The 18,158-nt window shown below is 46.6% G+C and overlaps 1 protein-coding gene across 1 annotated transcript; it reads left to right on the forward strand.

The window, feature by feature from the left end:
- The first annotated feature begins 8,948 nt into the window (after nucleotides 1-8,948).
- Nucleotides 8,949-11,873, forward strand: LOC147529138 (maestro heat-like repeat-containing protein family member 7). Its single transcript, XM_086631955.1, has one exon. The coding sequence runs from the start codon at nucleotides 8,949-8,951 to the stop codon at nucleotides 11,871-11,873; it is 2,925 nt and encodes a 974-aa protein (XP_086488081.1).
- Nucleotides 11,874-18,158: the final 6,285 nt, after the last annotated feature.

Below are 18,158 nucleotides of genomic sequence, written 5' to 3' on the forward strand. Positions count from 1 at the left end.
TCCAGCGACTCCGAGCTGGAGGAGACGCCGCAGGAGAAGTAGCTTTGCCTGGCCAGGCTGCATCTGGAGCAGCTCCGCCAGCACGAGGAGGAGTGGGCAGCCACAGAGCAGGAGGTGACCCAGCCAGCAGATCTCACCAGCGACTGGCTGCAGGAGGACGTGGTGCAGCCTCCAGATCCGGCCAGCATCTGAGTGCTTCGGGGCCACCAGCTGCCTGACACCTGCCTGGTCATCACACATGGTGGCTGGAAGCATGATCTATAAAAGCTGCTTGTAAACTGCAATAAAAGTCTCTGGTATCACAAAAAAAACAAAAAACTCCACAAGATAAAATAATAATACCCCTTGCGTTGCTCTGGGCCGTAGTTATGGACCACTATCCAGCAAGTAACACAGCAGTTCGAGGTTTGTTTGCAGAATAATCCCAAGTCAGGAACAAAAGCCCGGCCCGGCGAAGTAGGGAAAGGGAATTATCCAGGACAGCAGTGGCAAATTGATTTCTCAGAACTCCCAAGAAAAGGGGGGTTTTGATACCTGTTGGTCTTGATGGATCCCTTTTCAGGGTGGCCAGAAGCATTCCCTTGCTGAACTAATGAAGCCAGGGAAGTAACCAAAATACTATTGCGAGAAATAATCCCGAGATTCGGGGTTCCCGTGGTAATCATCAGATCAGGGGCCACACTTTATTGCAAAGATTGTTCAACAAGTTAGTAAGCTTTTGGGAATAGATTGGCAACTTCATACCCCATATGATCCCCAATCTAGTGGTCAAGTAGAAAAGGTGAATCACCTGATGAAGCTGCAAATTGTAAAATTAGGTCAGGAAGCTGGTTTGTCTTGGCCCCAATCACTGCCTTTAGCACTCCTGAGAATTAGAACTAAGCCCAGAACCAAGGAAGGGCTGAGCTCTTTTGACACTGTACAGGCAGGAACATCGACTCAAATCAGGGATGAGATAGTAACTGATTATTTAATAAGTCTGCAAAACCAGCTTCGGGAAATAGAGAAGCTGGTTTTGGGAACTAGAGCCCCAGGTTTCGATGGGCCCGTGCACAATATTGAACCTGGTGATTATGGATATGTTAGAGGTCTTTTAGGTTCATCTCTGGAACCTGGGTGGGAAGGTCCATTCCAGGTGTCGCTAACCACTCACACAGCAGTCAGGATTCGAGAACAAGCATCGTGGATACATCACACCAGAGTGAAGAAGGCCCCTAGACCACGATGAGAATCAGCATCAGGCTGAGACAGTTGAGAGAGTTGAGGCTGTTCAGCCTGGAGAAGAGAAGGCTCCGGGGTGATCTTATTGCAGCCTTCCAGTACTTAAAGGGGCTACAGGAAAGCTGGGAGGGACTTTTTACAAGGGCGTGTAGTGATAGGACAAGGGGCAATGGATTTAAACTGAAAGAGGGCAGATTTAGATTGGATCTAAGGAAGAAATTCTTCACTGCGAGTGTGCTCAGGCACTGGCACAGGTTGCCCAGAGAAGCTGTGGCTGCCCCATCCCTGGAAGTGTTCAAGGCCAGGTTGGATGAGGCTTTGGGCAAGCTGGTGTAGTGGAGGGTGTCCCTGCCTATGGCAGGGGGCTTGGAACTAGATGATCTTTGAGGTCCCTTCCAACCCAAACCATTCTGTGATTCTATGATTCTAAATACTCTTGTTCTCGATTTTGCTTCTTTCAGTCAAGAAAATCTCAAGGCAGACTAACTGACATGCCAGGCTCAGCCAAGCTTCTTCCTGGTCAAAGACTCTCCTTTATTTTGCATTTCTAGGCTTCTGAAAGGAAACGAAGCTCCTTTGTGGGTGGGTTCCTTGTGCTTGTGTCCTTTCTCAAGAAGAATCTGTTGAATCTCTGGACAATACTGTAATAAGGGCTAATTAGATTGCAGGCTGCCATTAGCCTTTCTGTGCCACTGTGGACTTTATACTCCCTGTCTGTTGAGAGGCGAGCAGCAAAGTCTGTTGTGACTGTGGCTGAAATGGGTTTGCACTGCATTTTATTTCATAGATTCATAGATTTCTAGGTTGGAAAAGACCTTAGAGATCATCAAGTCCAACCATCCCTAATCCCCATTAAACCATATCCCCAAGTAGATCATCCACCCTATTCTTAAACACATCCAGGGATGGGGACTCGACCACCTCCCTGGGCAGCCTATTCCAGTGGCTGACAACCCTTTCAGAGAAGAAATACTTCCTAACATCCAACCTGAATCTCCGCTGACTAAGCTTATGCCCATTTCCTCTTGTTCTATCACCCATCACTAATGTAAAGAGCCCTTCCCACACCTCCCCACCATCTTTTCTCAAGTATTTGTAGGCTGTAATCAGGTCTCCCCTCAGCCTCCTCTTCTCCAGGCTAAACAGCCCCAACTCCCTCAGCCGCTCCTCATAAGTTTTATTTTCCAGCCCCCTGACCAGTTTAGTCGCCCTTCTTTGGACTCGCTCCAGGAGCTCAATATCTCTCTTAAAGCGAGATTTCCCTTTGCATTTGGCGTTAATTTCTTTCAGCAGACTAAAAATAAGAAGTTTACTAATTTGCCCTTTATATTGCTATGTGACTGCAACTTTTTGGTACTTTGTAAAATGTTTACGTTTCAGGTTTTTGATGAAAGGCATAAATCATAGTAAGGTAGACTATAAGCATCGAAAATATGATATTCAGTGCTAGCCTGTGATTTTTCAGATCCTTGCGTTTAAATATTTGTTTGTATGTAAATTGTGAAAAGCCTCAGCTGACTTCCCGTAAGTCACATACTGCAAGTTTGTTTGAAAGTGAGAGTTTGAGGTGGGTCATACTTGTCGTTCAGTAGAGATGAGAAACAGCTTTAGAAAGGAGAAAGAGTCCAAAGCACTGGTGTGTGTGGGATGGGAGATGTTAATAAACGCCATCTACTACGGGGCAGGGAAGCAAGATGCCTAAAAACCTCTCAGAGAACTAAGTGGAAAAAAGAACTAAACCCATGGGTTTCTCATCCTGTTGTTAATATAAAATGAGCAGCATGATGGTTTTGCTACTTGGCACCTTGGCAGAGTGACGTGTAACATCTCGGAATCCCAGTTTTAATCTTTTCTATGCAGGCTAGCTGACGAGGTTGCTTCAGAGTTTTTTGTTGGTGGTGGTTTTGTCATTTTTTTTCTTTTTTAAAGGAATAACATTTGAGTTTCTGAACAGCATTGTATTTTGTGAATATCCAAGATATTGGTGAATGATCTTTGAGAGATGTTTTGAGACCCATGAGGTGCCTTTTCTTAAGCAATTGCTCTCAATGCAAATGAGTTGTTTACAAGGAATTATGCCACAAGCAGTTGCCTCCAAAGCAATAATAATTAGCATAATAATGCATGCTCGAACTCATAGGAAATTGGGGATACTGCCTCATCACAATGTGTTCATGGCAATGCACCTGATACTGCAATTTCTGATGTTTGAGGCCAAGTGTACAAACTGTGCCGAGGTAAGTGCACTTGCACGTGTGGGACTGTGACTCCCACCTAAAAAGACATGCAAAAATTAAGCTTTCTTGCAATGAACACAAGAGAAATTACTGAAACATTGCAAATTAAAAATCAACAGGAAATTGTTGGAAAAAAGCTTGCCTCTGCCTGAGAGGAGTTTTTAGAAAAGTTCTCAGTTGATATGTATATATTTAATATATAACTCTTCAGTCAGATAAACTATCACTTGGGTAGGAAGTGGCTCCACATACCAGGGGTGAATCCAATTCAGTCTTTGGTAAAGATCTGCTGTGATGACGTCATAGGCACCCTGGCGTGCGCTGGGGCAACTGTAACTGGGGCACCCAGCAGTAAGGGGTGTGCTGGTCTAAAGAGCTTCTGATTTTCATTGTGCAATTTCTGTGTAAACCTTGTTCCTCAAACAAGCTAGAGTAAAGCAAGATACTATTGCGCGTACGTACACATGCATTAACAAAATACTCTTTGGGTTTTTCTTTAAGCTTAAAGTCTCTCTGACAGGCTGAACAGAGTAGTGATAGACACAAAAAGCACGGCTAGAGTTTTAGAAGCAGTCTCAAGTGTTATGTTTTATGATTAATGGTCCTATTTTGAATAGCGGAATGTTAATATGGGTGTTCGTATGACTTGATTCGGGGCAGCCAGAGCTAGAGAGCAATTGGTTTGGCTCATATATAAACCTGGCTAGCCTTATACTTTTATTATTCCTTTGAAAGAAATAGCAGGATGTCTGTGTATGAATTTTTATACGTTGTCTGGCAGATTGAGTTCTACAAAAAAACAGGTATAAGCTCTGTTCCCAACACATTTTTTGCTAGTACATGTTGTATTTGTTTTGCAGAAAATGCCTTTAGGTTTACTTTGATGAAGTTTAAGTCATCAGATTTTACTTCATTTCCTGTCTTTGGAAAATTTCAGAAGGGCATATTAACAATAGGACTAGAAACTGGAGTTGGCAGCTTTGTAATTTACTTATTTAGTGTATTTAGTTATTAAATTATATGAGATACAGTTACTAGACAACAAAGATAGGCGCTTAACAGAGCATTACTAAAAATTGTAGGTGATTTGTGCCCAATTCAGATTTAGTCATTGTCCTGGTTTCAGCTGGGACAGAGCTAGTTTTTCTTTTTAGCAGCTGGAAGAGCTCTGTGTTTTGGATTTAGTCAGGGATTTGTTATGAGAAGAATGTTGATAGTGCATTGATGTTTGTTGTTGAGACATCAAGGACCTTCCAGCTTCCCGTGTTCTTCCCAGTGTGCAGGAGCACAACAGGCTGGGGGGGAGCATGGCTGGGATGGGGGTCCTCAACTCCCCTTGTGATTTGAACTTAGGTTTAGGATTAAGGGCCAAACTGGCCAGTGAGGTGTTATTCCATATCATGCAGCATCATGCCCAGTGTATAGATGAGAAGTTGGAATTCCCTCTTTTCTGCAAGAACTCTCTTGGTCTCTTCTGGGACTCTTGGGCTCTTAGAGCTCTATCTCACTCTCTTTTTGGGCCTCTCACTCGACTGGGATTGTGGTGTCAGGACTGAAGTGTTTCAGGATTGCTTGCTGGGACGAGACAGACGTTTGTTAGCAGACTGAGCAATTACACTGCACGTCACTTGTTTGTATATATTATTATATATATAGATGACTTATTATTGTTCTCATTAGTAGGAATTGTTCTTATCTCAAGCCATTAGTCTCTTTGCCTTTTCCCCTTTAATTCTATTTCCCCTTTCCCCAGGGTGGAGGAGGGTGAGCGAGCGCCTGTGTGGCGTTTAGTTGGCGTTTAGTTGCCGGCCCAGTTAAACCGTGACATGATGGCTCCTATCATGCTGATAGGAAATAAGATGACCAGGAAGTGTCAGAGTCCAGAAGATTCAGAATTAAGGAATAATAAACTGTGCCATTGGCGTAGTGTCTGAGGTTGAGCAAGTTTCATTGCTCACTGTGTGGGTTAAACCTACCACAACACAGAGAACAAAAATGAAAAGATATTCCATGCTCTGTGGAATATAACTATGATTCTTTTCCATGATTTCCTTTAGTAAAATGAATTTCACCTTCTGCTTTCCTCTTTCATCATCTGTAAAGTTACCCTGATAGTCAAGTGTTATATGGCTTTTGGGTGAAAAGATCACAGAAGTGTAAAATATTATTATGTATTATTCCCAGAGGTAATTCATCACCGTGTCTAAATATCTCGGGGTTCTTGCAATAACAGAGAATACGGTCAATGGAGTGTTTATCACTTTACAGAGAAAGAAAGTAAGGGATTTCTTTTTGAAGAGTAACAAGGTGAAGTTCCTGAATGGTGCTTAATGTGTTTGAGAGAAGAGGCAACAATAAATGTAAGAGAGCCTTTTAATAAGTGTGTATTTTAGAGCTTTCTTTTTCCTTTCAGGCTGTAAACACGTCAGAGAAACAGTTATGTATAGTGCCGTCGATGCAGTAATAAAAATGTGCCAGTTTCACCATTTCTTATTCATAGGCCCGTGTTTTTGATTCGCTTTTGGTAGCGCTGCCGCACACCGAGTGGGATTTGAGCACGGCATTGGAGAGTTCCATTCTCACGTTGCATTAGGATGTCTTTATTTTACAATTGGACTTTGATATGTTGAACGTTTAATTTGGGAGTGCTTAGGAAAGTTCTGGCCATCTTGAAATAGTTGTGTTGGCAGTAGGGTTGGCGGAGGAAAGGAGGAGAGGGAAAGAGAGGACAAATTGGGTTCACGTACTATGAAGACAGATTTAACTAATGTCAGTAACGTTATTTTATAACTTGGAGTATGCAAGTGATAGGTAACAGCACTATGTTTTAAACCAGTGAAAACTCTGTAGCGTTTTGCCAGAACAGTTTCAAATGATGACAACTTCAAGAAGTGGGGTTAGTAGTCTTTCTATTCCCCTTTGAAAGAAAATCCTGTTTACCTTGCATTAACAGTTGAATGATTTTCTTTAAAATTTATTATAGCGGTAAAGATAACTCAGATAATCTTACATGCCTCCATATGGCAAAATTGTTAATTGTTTTAAACTATTAGTTTAAACAAGGACAACATATCTAGTGTTCTATGCTGAAGTCAAAGTTGGGATTCTGAGCTGTCCTAATTTGTTGTGAATACAAGTATATACCAAAATATTTAATTGATATATTGTTGACATTATAAGTATATTTGTGTTATCTTAATGAGGCCATATAAGCTTATACAGTAAATAGATTTTGAAAGATCGACCTTCTGAAGTTGTAGTAAAGATCTATATAACCTATCAAATAATACTTTTAACTAGTATAGAAAATTTCAAACTTAGTGTTTTAAATTAAAAATATTCTTAATAAAGTCAAGTTCCATTTGAATCTTTGCATCATCTACATCAACCTAAAGATATACAAAGACTTGTAGGATAGAAGTCCATGTTGGTAGTTGTTTTGTCCTTAGGCTGAAAAAAAAAAGGAAACTTGATTGCTCTATCTGAAAATGGGGAAACACACGATAAAAATCTATTATCGGGATGATGGAAAACGCAAATGTGCCACTATGCCACAGTACAACAAAATATGAAGTTGTTTAACCTATAAATAGGAAACCCCCCGACTTTTATGAAATTATAAAGCCCTGACATTCCACAGAAGTAAGTTTGGAGATCTGAACAAAGTAAAACCACAATGAAATGTAATTTTTAAAAATTGAAAAAATAGGCAATTCTGCAGTGATAATGTAGATTCATTACAAGGGATTGTGCCAAGTGTGTTTTTACCTGAACAAAGCAATAAAAGAAAAATATCTCGGATTCCTTCCATTGCATGGAGTCTTTTCTGTGCTGCAACTTTCTGTATTAAATAATCGGAGTTGTCAGTGCCTGCCTGTCCTCATGCGGTGTTTGGGAAACATTTTTCTAATTGCACCACTTTAACACGGACTCTGATGCTGGGAGGAGTTCAGCATGGGTGGAGAATTCCTTGTCCTTTGGAGTTTTAATTGCTACTGCAACTCCAGTCAGTGAATGTTAAAAAGATGACCACCAGTGACAGGTTTGTGTGCTTTCTGCAGGATTCAAGAGTGAAACAAATACTGATGTGTATTGAAACAAATATTGACATTCTCTAGAAAGCAGGGAATATATGGGACTCTGATATGTAGAAGAAAAAAGCAGGATGAACGCTAACAGAGGGATTAGCTGTTTGCAATAAAAGTGCAGAAGTGGAAAAAAGTTAGAGTGTGACAGCCACCACATGTCGAAAGGACAACATCCTCAAGCCACGGAATGCACGTGTGCTAAAGCAGCAGTCTTTATTTTAAGGTTTCCTGCTGAGTCAGTCTGTTTCTCCCTGAAATTACAGAAATAGAACTGGGCCGTTTTCTAATCCCTGGGGAATCCCCCGGGATTCTACAGGTCTACCCTTGGCGTAGAGCTGCTACCTGTAGTGAAACGTCATCTCCCTCTCCGGTCACACCACCAAAGAACGTTTGGGCACAAGAGCCTGCGTGGGGGCTGTGCTCTTCTGTGGATGTTCCAAGGATTCCAGCCCACAGGCTGCCCTCTCCACCGCAGCCCGCTTCGCCGCAGAAGCCAGCTACTCGGGGGAATGCTGGAACAAGATGGGGAATGACAAGGCTGGGAGCCTTTTATCTACACTGCAGAGTTGCTGCTGGTGAGCTTACACTGGGATCAGTCGTTTTCCTGCTGGCATGGCGAACTTTCATCCTGGAGACATGGGGGAGAAATTCCTCCCAATGTATCTACATGGTCCCGGGACAGAACCTTAGTTATACCTCGTAATCATCCATCTGGGTAACATTTCCCCAAAATGGTGCATATTCAGTGTTCTTCTCTTAGCCAACTGGTTCATTTTCTCTTGCCCAGCATGTAAATGACTTTGCGTGTTCCCCCTTCAAGGATGGCAAAGTCTCGCTGGGGAGTTTTTCAACGAGACACTCTGTGTAACTTCAGGGCTGGTCACCTTGTCCTCAGACCTTGTGTGCACGTCTGGCTTTGGATACGTGCAAACAGCCTCCTCAACTCTTCCTGCAATTCCTTCATGGAATTTCACTCCTTCATAATGGGATGACGTCATAGGGACTCTGGCGTGCACTGGGGCAGCTGTAACTGGGGCACCCAGCAGAGCCCGTCACTCGCTGCTGAGCCAGCAGCGGGAGCGCATCTCGCGTGCCAGTGTGCTGGCGAGTCCGCGAGAAGGGGAGCCCCGTGGGCCTTTTCCCCGGCGTTGTGCGGAAGAGTGAAGAGCCTCGGCGTGCCTGAGGCTGCAGGAGGGGGCTTGGGGGTGGCACTGGGGTACTGTGTGACTCTGTGTCACCTGGCCCTGCCCTCGCAGTGTCTGAGAGGACGGTGTTGGGACAGCACGGGAGCCAGGAGCTCCCCAGCGCGGCCACCTCTGCCCCAGCGCCTCTGGCAAGGCAGCCCCGGGTGGTGCCGGGTCCCTCTCGCCCCTCTCTTCCCTCCCTCTGCCCCTTCTGCAGGATGGCAAGGAGACCCCCTGACCGCCTCCGGGAGGACTGGGGGGAGAACGGAGCTGCCCCGGCTCCCAGCTCCGAGCCCAGGGACATGCGTGAGGACGGTCCGCTGCCAGCGGATTCGTGCTGCTCCACCTCGGCTGCGGCCAGGCAGGGACAGAACGACCCGGACATCATCCGGGGCTCTGTCAGGAGCAGGCGAGAGCAAGAGGGCTGGCAGCTGAGGTTCCTGTCCTCCATCTGCACCACCTGCCGCCTTGTCCGCCTGAGCTTCGCCATGTGGCGTAAGCTTTTCTTCTACCATCTGCTGCTGATGCAGGCCGTTGAGATGCTGCTGCAAGAGGAGCCCGCTGACTACGTGGGCACCATGGTGCGGCTGCAAGCCATGCGGGCCATCACCTCCATGAGTGAAGCAGGGCTGCTTGCGGAGGACGAGAAGAAGAAAAGCCTCATCCAGACCTGCTTCCACAGCGTCTTCCACCTGCCTCCGCAGGAGGACAGCCAGGACCCCAAGGCTTCTCTCTGCTCCCAGACCCTGGCCAAGATGGACAGAATGCTGCAGGCGCTGGTATGCAGCGCGGGCAGCCTCGGCATCCTGGAGCTGCAGGACCACTTGCAGCTCCTGCTTCCCTTCACCAATTCCCGGAGAGCAGTGGTGCGGGAGAGGGCAATGGCACGGATCGCCAGGCTGATGGAATTCCTCACCACCTACCCTCTACTGCTGGTCTGCCCCTGCTTTGCACTACCCAGAGCCCGCGAGCATGAGTGCTCCAAGGTACAACATTTTGGGATGCTGGGGAGGCTGGTGGGGCACCTCACCCTCTGCTGCACCTGCAAGGACACGGGCACCCGCTACGAGGCTGAAGCAGCTCTCCATCACCTGCATACCTTCGTCCTGCAGCAGAGAAGCAGGGGCTCGGGGCTGCATGAGGCAGGGCAGCAGTGGCTCCAGGAGGACTGGCAAGCAGGGCAGTCCTGGGAGCACTCAGAAACCAGCCCTGCATGCAAAATCTTCCTCAAGTTCCTGAAATGCCTCCGGCCCTCTGAGCGAGTAGACATCATCCTCATGGCCATCAAGAACTTGAAGTCCTCAAGTGCCGACACCATCACAGCGGCTGCCGACATGCTGGACGTCCTTGTGGCAGACTCTGGTTTCCAGGTGATGCAGGTCACGAACATCGTGTGGGCCATCTACACAAACCTGCCCTCCATCAGTGAGATGAGAGCCCTCAACGGCCTGAACAGGGCCCTGCTGGTGCTGCTGGACAGACATCCCAGCGAGGTGGTGGCCAGCCTGCTGCGGCTCTCCCCGTTGTGCACCGGTGCCGCCCCGGCCATGTGGGAGACCATGCTGTCCCAGCCCCAGGCTGCAGAGAGGCTGCTGCGGGAGCTGCTCGGCATGCTGATGGACCCACTGACACACCGGACCTCCACCTTCACCCAGGATGACGCACGTGTCCTTTCGCTGGCCACAACCATAATGATAACCAAGATCCTCATGCAGCCCACCCACCTGCAGGTGGTGGAGGGGTTTTTTCCCCGGCTTTTCCTGGCACTGCTTCTCCAAGTGCCTTTTGCCAGGGAGCTGACGCTGCAGGAGGTGCACATCTTCTGGAAGGAGGACGAACAGGATCCGCTCACTCCCTTGAGGTCCCTGGTGTACTCCCTGAGACTGCTGCTCTGCAGCATGGGCTTTGAGGAGCAGGTGCTGGCCATCGAGGCGCAGGGTGGCTGGGATGCCCTGCTCCGCACTGAGACCCACCTCTCGGGAGTGTGCATTGTGGCCAGGGAGATGACGAAGACCCCGAGACACGTGTGCTCCGCCATCTTCGGCTGCCTGGCAGAGCTCCTCAGGGCGGAGGACCCCATCCAGGAGATGGTCACCATGGCCTTCCTGGTCGAGATGCTGGGCTGCACCAACCTCAACGAAGAGCTGGACCGTGTCCTGGAAATCTTTCCCACCTATCTGAAGAGCCAGTGCCCGGAGATGGCCAGACTGGTGCTCAGGGGCATCCTCTCGCTCTGCGAGAGGCCAGATGTGGCAAAGAAATCCCTTGTCCTGTTGCCTGTCGTCATGGAGCAGCTGGAGGATGGCGACGGTGATGCCGCTGACATGGTCCTGTCCGTGCTCGCCAACATGCTGCAGCTCCTGGAGGGGAAGGAGTCCAGCCGCACCGCCCTGGCGCTGGCTGCCAAGCTGCGGCGGCTCTTCGACAAGGAGTCGGGCACCGTGCGGCAGCTCTCCATCCGTCTCTTCCGAGACACGATGGGGCTCGTTGCGGGTGCCAAAAGGAAGAAGATGAAGGAGGTGGTGTGGGACAGCCTGCTGCCGCTGCTCTTTCACCTGTACGATGGGGACGAGAGCGTGGCCAAGGCCTCCCAGGAAGCCCTCTGCAGCGCTGGCCGGTTCCTCAAGTGGAGGCAGTTGGTGCAGCTGGTCGAGACGGCGCAGGCGTGGAAGGTCGGCGAGTGCCTGCTGGCCAGGAAGAAGAGCAGGGCCAAGGACTACCTGCAGCAGAGCCAGCGCTACCTGCAGAACCCGCAGGAGCTCCTGCGGCAGGAGGCCGTCAGGTTCCTGGGGCTCTTGGGACGGCGGGTGGCAGATGGTGAGATGGAGCACATCAGAGAGGCCCTTCAAGGCGCCAGCAGAGATCCCAGCCCCGCGGTCACCTCCCTGGCGATTCAGACGCTCCACATCCTCGAAGCAGGAGGAGGAGGAGGAAGAGGAGGAGAGCCCAAGTCGAGGCTCAGCCTGCAATGGCTGCGCTCGCAGCTGCGGAAGGCACGGCGGGGGCGGCCCCCGGCCCCCAGCGAGGCCTCTGCTCAGGCTGAGGGGAAGCCGCAGCCGCAGCCCCCCGGCACTGCCCGCGCCGAGGTGCCGGGCGCCGAGGGGACGCCGCAGGCGGCCTCTTGGGCTGTCGACGAGGAGTAGTCCAGCGACTCCGAGCTGGAGGAGACGCCGCAGGAGAAGTAGCTTTGCCTGGCCAGGCTGCATCTGGAGCAGCTCCGCCAGCACGAGGAGGAGTGGGCAGCCACAGAGCAGGAGGTGACCCAGCCAGCAGATCTCACCGGCGACCGGCTGCAGGAGGACGTGGTGCAGCCTCCAGATCCGGCCAGCATCTGAGTGCTTCGGGGCCACCAGCTGCCTGACGCCTGCCTGGTCATCACACATGGTGGCTGGAAGCATGATCTATAAAAGCTGCTTGTAAACTGCAATAAAAGTCTCTGGTATCACAAAAAACCCCAAACGACTCCACATGGTAAAATAATAATACCCCTTGCGTTGCTCTGGGCCGTAGTTATGGACCACTATCCAGCAAGTAACACAGCAGTTCGAGGTTTGTTTGCAGAATAATCCCAAGTCAGGAACAAAAGCCCGGCCCGGCGAAGTAGGGAAAGGGAATTATCCAGGACAGCAGTGGCAAATTGATTTCTCAGAACTCCGAAGAAAAGGGGGGTTTTGATACCTGTTGGTCTTGATGGATCCCTTTTCAGGGTGGCCAGAAGCATTCCCTTGCTGAACTAATGAAGCCAGGGAAGTAACCAAAATACTATTGCAAGACATAATCCCGAGATTCGGGGTTCCCGTGGTAATCATCAGATCAGGGGCCACACTTTATTGCAAAGATTGTTCAACAAGTTAGTAAGCTTTTGGGAATAGATTGGCAACTTCATACCCCATATGATCCCCAATCTAGTGGTCAAGTAGAAAAGGTGAATCACCTGATGAAGCTGCAAATTGTAAAATTAGGTCAGGAAGCTGGTTTGTCTTGGCCCCAATCACTGCCTTTAGCACTCCTGAGAATTAGAACTAAGCCCAGAACCAAGGAATGGCTGAGCTCTTTTGACACTGTACAGGCAGGAACATCGACTCAAATCAGGGATGAGATAGTAACTGATTATTTAATAAGTCTGCAAAACCAGCTTCGGGAAATAGAGAAGCTGGTTTTGGGAACTAGAGCCCAAGGTTTCGATGGGCCCGTGCACAATATTGAACCTGGTGATTATGGATATGTTAGAGGTCTTTTAGGTTCATCTCTGGAACCTGGGTGGGAAGGTCCATTCCAGGGGTCGCTAACCACTCACATAGCAGTCAGGATTCGAGAACAAGCATCATGGATACATCACACCAGAGTGAAGAAGGCCCCTAGACCACGATGGGAATCAGCATCAGGCCGAGACAGTTGAGAGAGTTGAGGCTGTTCAGCCTGGAGAAGAGAAGGCTCCGGGGTGATCTTATTGCAGCCTTCCAGTACTTAAAGGGGCTACAGGAAAGCTGGGAGGGGCTTTTTACAAGGGCGTGTAGTGATAGGACAAGGGGCAATGGCTTTAAACTGAAAGAGGGCAGATTTAGATTGGATCTAAGGAAGAAATTCTTCACTGCGAGTGTGCTCAGGCACTGGCACAGGTTGCCCAGAGAAGCTGTGGCTGCCCCATCCCTGGAAGTGTTCAAGGCCAGGTTGGATGAGGCTTTGGGCAACCTGGTGTAGTGGAGGGTGTCCCTGCCCATGGCAGGGGGGTTGGAACTGGATGATCTTTGAGGTCCCTTCCAACCCAAACCATTCTGTCATTCTATGATTCTAAATACTCTTGTTCTCGATTTTGCTTCTTTCAGTCAAGAAAATCTCAAGGCAGACTAAGTGACATGCCAGGCTCAGCCAAGCTTCTTCCTGGTCAAAGACTCTCCTTTATTTTGCATTTCTAGGCTTCTGAAAGGAAACGAAGCTCCTTTGTGGGTGGGTTCTTTGTGCTTGTGTCCTTTCTCAAGAAGAATCTGTAGAATCTCTGGACAATACTGTAATAAGGGCTAATTAGATTGCAGGCTGCCATTAGCCTTTCTGTGCCACTGTGGACTTTATACTCCCTGTCTGTTGAGAGGCGAGCAGCAAAGTCTGTTGTGACTGTGGCTGAAATGGGTTTGCACTGCATTTTATTTCATAGATTCATAGATTTCTAGGTTGGAAAAGACCTTAGAGATCATCGAGTCCAACCATCCCTAATCCCCATTAAACCATATCCCCAAGTAGATCATCCACCCTATTCTTAAACACATCCAGGGATGGGGACTCGACCACCTCCCTGGGCAGCCTATTCCAGTGGCTGACAACCCTTTCAGAGAAGAAATACTTCCTAACATCCAACCTGAATCTCCCCTGACTAAGCTTATGCCCATTTCCTCTTGTTCTATCACCCATCACTAATGTAAAGAGCCCTTCCCACACCTCCCCACCATCTTTTCTCAAGTATTTGTAGGCTGTAATCAGGTCTCCCCTCAGCCTCCTCTTCTCCAGGCTAAACAGCCCCAACTCCCTCAGCCGCTCCTCATAAGTTTTATTTTCCAGCCCCCTGACCAGTTTAGTCGCCCTTCTTCGGACTCGCTCCAGGAGCTCAATATCTCTCTTAAAGCGAGATTTCCCTTTGCATTTGGCGTTAATTTCTTTCAGCAGACTAAAAATAAGAAGTTTACTAATTTGCCCTTTATATTGCTATGTGACTGCAACTTTTTGGTACTTTGTAAAATGTTTACGTTTCAGGTTTTTGAGGAAAGGCATAAATCATAGTAAGGTAGACTATAAGCCTAGAAAATATGATATTCAGTGCTAGCCTGTGATTTTTCAGATCCTCGCGTTTAAATATTTGTTTGTATGTAAATTGTGAAAAGCCTCAGCTGACTTCCCATAAGTCACATACGGCAAGTTTGTTTCAAAGTGAGAGTTTGAGGTGGGTCATACTTGTCATTCAGTAGAGATTGAGAAACAGCTTTAGAAAGGAGAAAGAGTCCAAAGCACTGGTGTGTGTGGGATGGGAGATGTTAATAAACGCCATCTACTACGGGGCAGGGAAGCAAGATGCCTAAAAACCTCTCAGAGAACTAAGTGGAAAAAAGAACTAAACCCATGGGTTTCTCATCCTGTTGTTAATATAAAATGAGCAGCATGATGGTTTTGCTACTTGGCACCTTGACAGAGTGACGTGTAACATCTCGGAATCCCAGTTTTAATCTTTTCTATGCAGGCTAGCTGACGAGGTTGCTTCAGAGTTTTTTGTTGGTGGTGGTTTTGTCATTTTTTTTCTTTTTTAAAGGAATAACATTTGAGTTTCTGAACAGCATTGTATTTTGTGAATATCCAAGATATTGGTGAATGATCTTTGAGAGATGTTTTGAGACCCATGAGGTGCCTTTTCTTAAGCAATTGCTCTAAATGCAAATGAGTTGTTTACAAGGAATTATGCCACAAGCAGTTGCCTCCAAAGCAATAATAATTAGCATAATAATGCATGCTCGAACTCATAGGAAATTGGTGATACTGCCTCATCACAATGTGTTCATGGCAATGCACCTGATACTGCAATTTCTGATGTTTGAGGCCAAGTGTACAAACTGTGCCGAGGTAAGTGCACTTGGACGTGTGGGGCTGTGACTCCCACCTAAAAAGACATGCAAAAATTAAGCTTTCTTGCAATGAACACAAGAGAAATTACTGAAACATTGCAAATGAAAAATCAACAGGAAATTGTTGGAAAAAAGCTTGCCTCTGCCTGAGAGAAGAGTTTTTAGAAAAGTTCTCAGTTGATATGTATATATTTAATATATAACTCTTCAGTCAGATAAACTATCACTTGGGTAGGAAACGGCTCCACATACCAGGGGTGAATCCAATTCAGTCTTTGGTAAAGATCTCCTGTGATGACGTCATAGGCACCCTGGCGTGCGCTGGGGCAGCTGTAACTGGGGCACCCAGCAGTAAGGGGTGTGCTGGTCTAAAGAGCTTCGGATTTTCATTGTGCAATTTCTGTGTAAACCTTGTTCCTCAAACAAGCTAGAGTAAAGCAAGATACTATTGCGCGTACGTACACATGCATTAACAAAATACTCTTTGGGTTTTTCTTTAAGCTTAAAGTCTCTCTGACAGGCTGAACAGAGTAGTGATAGACACAAAAAGCGAGGCTAGAGTTTTAGAAGCAGTCTCAAGTGTTATGTTTTATGATTAATGGTCCTATTTTGAATAGCGGAATGTTAATATGGGTGTTCGTATGACTTGATTTGGGGCAGCCAGAGCTAGAGAGCAATTGGTTTGGCTCATAGATAAACCTGGCTAGCCTTATACTTTTATTATTCCTTTGAAAGAAATAGCAGGATGTCTGTGTATGAATTTTTATACGTTGTCTGGCAGATTGAGTTCTACAAAAAACCAGGTATAAGCTCTGTTCCCAACACATTTTTTGCTAGTACATGTTGTATTTGTTTTGCAGAAAATGCCTTTAGGTTTACTTTGATGAAGTTTAAGTCATCAGATTTTACTTCATTTTCTGTCTTTGGAAAATTTCAGAAGGGCATATTAACAATAGGACTAGAAACTGGAGTAGGCAGCTTTGTAATTTACTTATTTAGTGTATTTAGTTATTAAATTATATGAGATACAGTTACTAGACAACAAAGATAGCCGCTTAACAGAGCATTACTAAAAATTGTAGGTGATTTGTGCCCAATTCAGATTTAGTCATTGTCCCGGTTTCAGCTGGGACAGAGTTAGTTTTTCTTTTTAGCAGCTGGAAGAGCTCTGTGTTTTGGATTTAGTCAGGGATTTGTTATGAGAAGAATGTCGATAGTGCATTGATGTTTGTTGTTGAGACATCAAGGACCTTCCAGCTTCCTGTGTTCTTCCCAGTGTGCAGGAGCACAACAGGCTGGGGGGGAGCATGGCTGGGATGGGGGTCCACAACTCCCCTTGTGATTTGAACTTAGGTTTAGGATTAAGGGCCAAACTGGCCAGTGAGGTGTTATTCCATATCATGCAGCATCATGCCCAGTGTATAGATGAGAAGTTGGAATTCCCTCTTTTCTGCAAGAACTCTCTTGGTCTCTTCTGGGACTCTTGGGCTCTTAGAGCTCTATCTCACTCTCTTTTTGGGCCTCTCACTCGACTGGGATTGTGGTGTCAGGACTGAAGTGTTTCAGGATTGCTTGCTGGGACGAGACAGACGTTTGTTACCAGACTGAGCAATTACACTGCACGTCACTTGTTTGTATATATTATTATATATATAGATGACTTATTATTGTTCTCATTAGTAGGAATTGTTCTTATCTCAAGCCATTAGTCTCTTTGCCTTTTCCCCTTTAGTTCTATTTCCCCTTTCCCCATGGTGGAGGAGGGTGAGCGAGCGCCTGTGTGGCGTTTAGTTGGCGTTTAGTTGCCGGCCCAGTTAAACCGTGACATGATGGCTCCTATCATGCTGATAGGAAATAAGATGACCAGGAAGTGTCAGAGTCCAGAAGATTCAGAATTAAGGAATAATAAACTGTGCCATTGGCGTAGTGTCTGAGGTTGAGCAAGTTTCATTGCTCACTGTGTGGGTTAAACCTACCACAACACAGAGAACAAAAATGAAAAGATATTCCATGCTCTGTGGAATATAACTATGATTCTTTTCCATGATTTCCTTTAGTAAAATGAATTTCACCTTCTGCTTTCCTCTTTCATCATCTGTAAAGTTACCCTGATAGTCAAGTGTTATATGGCTTTTGGGTGAAAAGATCACAGAAGTGTAAAATATTATTATGTATTATTCCCAGAGGTAATTCATCACCGTGTCTAAATATCTCGGGATTCTTGCAATAACAGAGAATACGGTCAATGGAGTGTTTATCACTTTACAGAGAAAGAAAGTAAGGGATTTCTTTTTGAAGAGTAACAAGGTGAAGTTCCTGAATGGTGCTTAATGTGTTTGAGAGAAGAGGCAACAATAAATGTAAGAGAGCCTTTTAATAAGTGTGTATTTTAGAGATTTCTTTTCCCTTTCAGGCTGTAAACACGTCAGAGAAACAGTTATGTATAGTGCCGTCGATGCAGTAATAAAAATGTGCCAGTTTCACCATTTCTTATTCATAGGCCCGTGTTTTTGATTCGCTTTTGGTAGCGCTGCCGCACACCGAGTGGGATTTGAGCACGGCATTGGAGAGTTCCATTCTCACGTTGCATTAGGATGTCTTTATTTTACAATTGGACTTTGATATGTTGAACGTTTAATTTGGGAGTGCTTAGGAAAGTTATGGCCATCTTGAAATAGTTGTGTTGGCAGTAGGGTTGGCGGAGGAAAGGAGGAGAGGGAAAGAGAGGACAAATTGGGTTCACGTACTATGAAGACAGATTTAACTAATGTCAGTAACGTTATTTTATAACTTGGATTATGCAAGTGATAGGTAACAGCACTA

Source organism: Tauraco erythrolophus, chromosome 2 (assembly GCF_009769465.1).
Source record: "Tauraco erythrolophus isolate bTauEry1 chromosome 2, bTauEry1.pri, whole genome shotgun sequence".
NCBI classification, from domain to species: Eukaryota; Metazoa; Chordata; class Aves; order Musophagiformes; family Musophagidae; genus Tauraco; species Tauraco erythrolophus.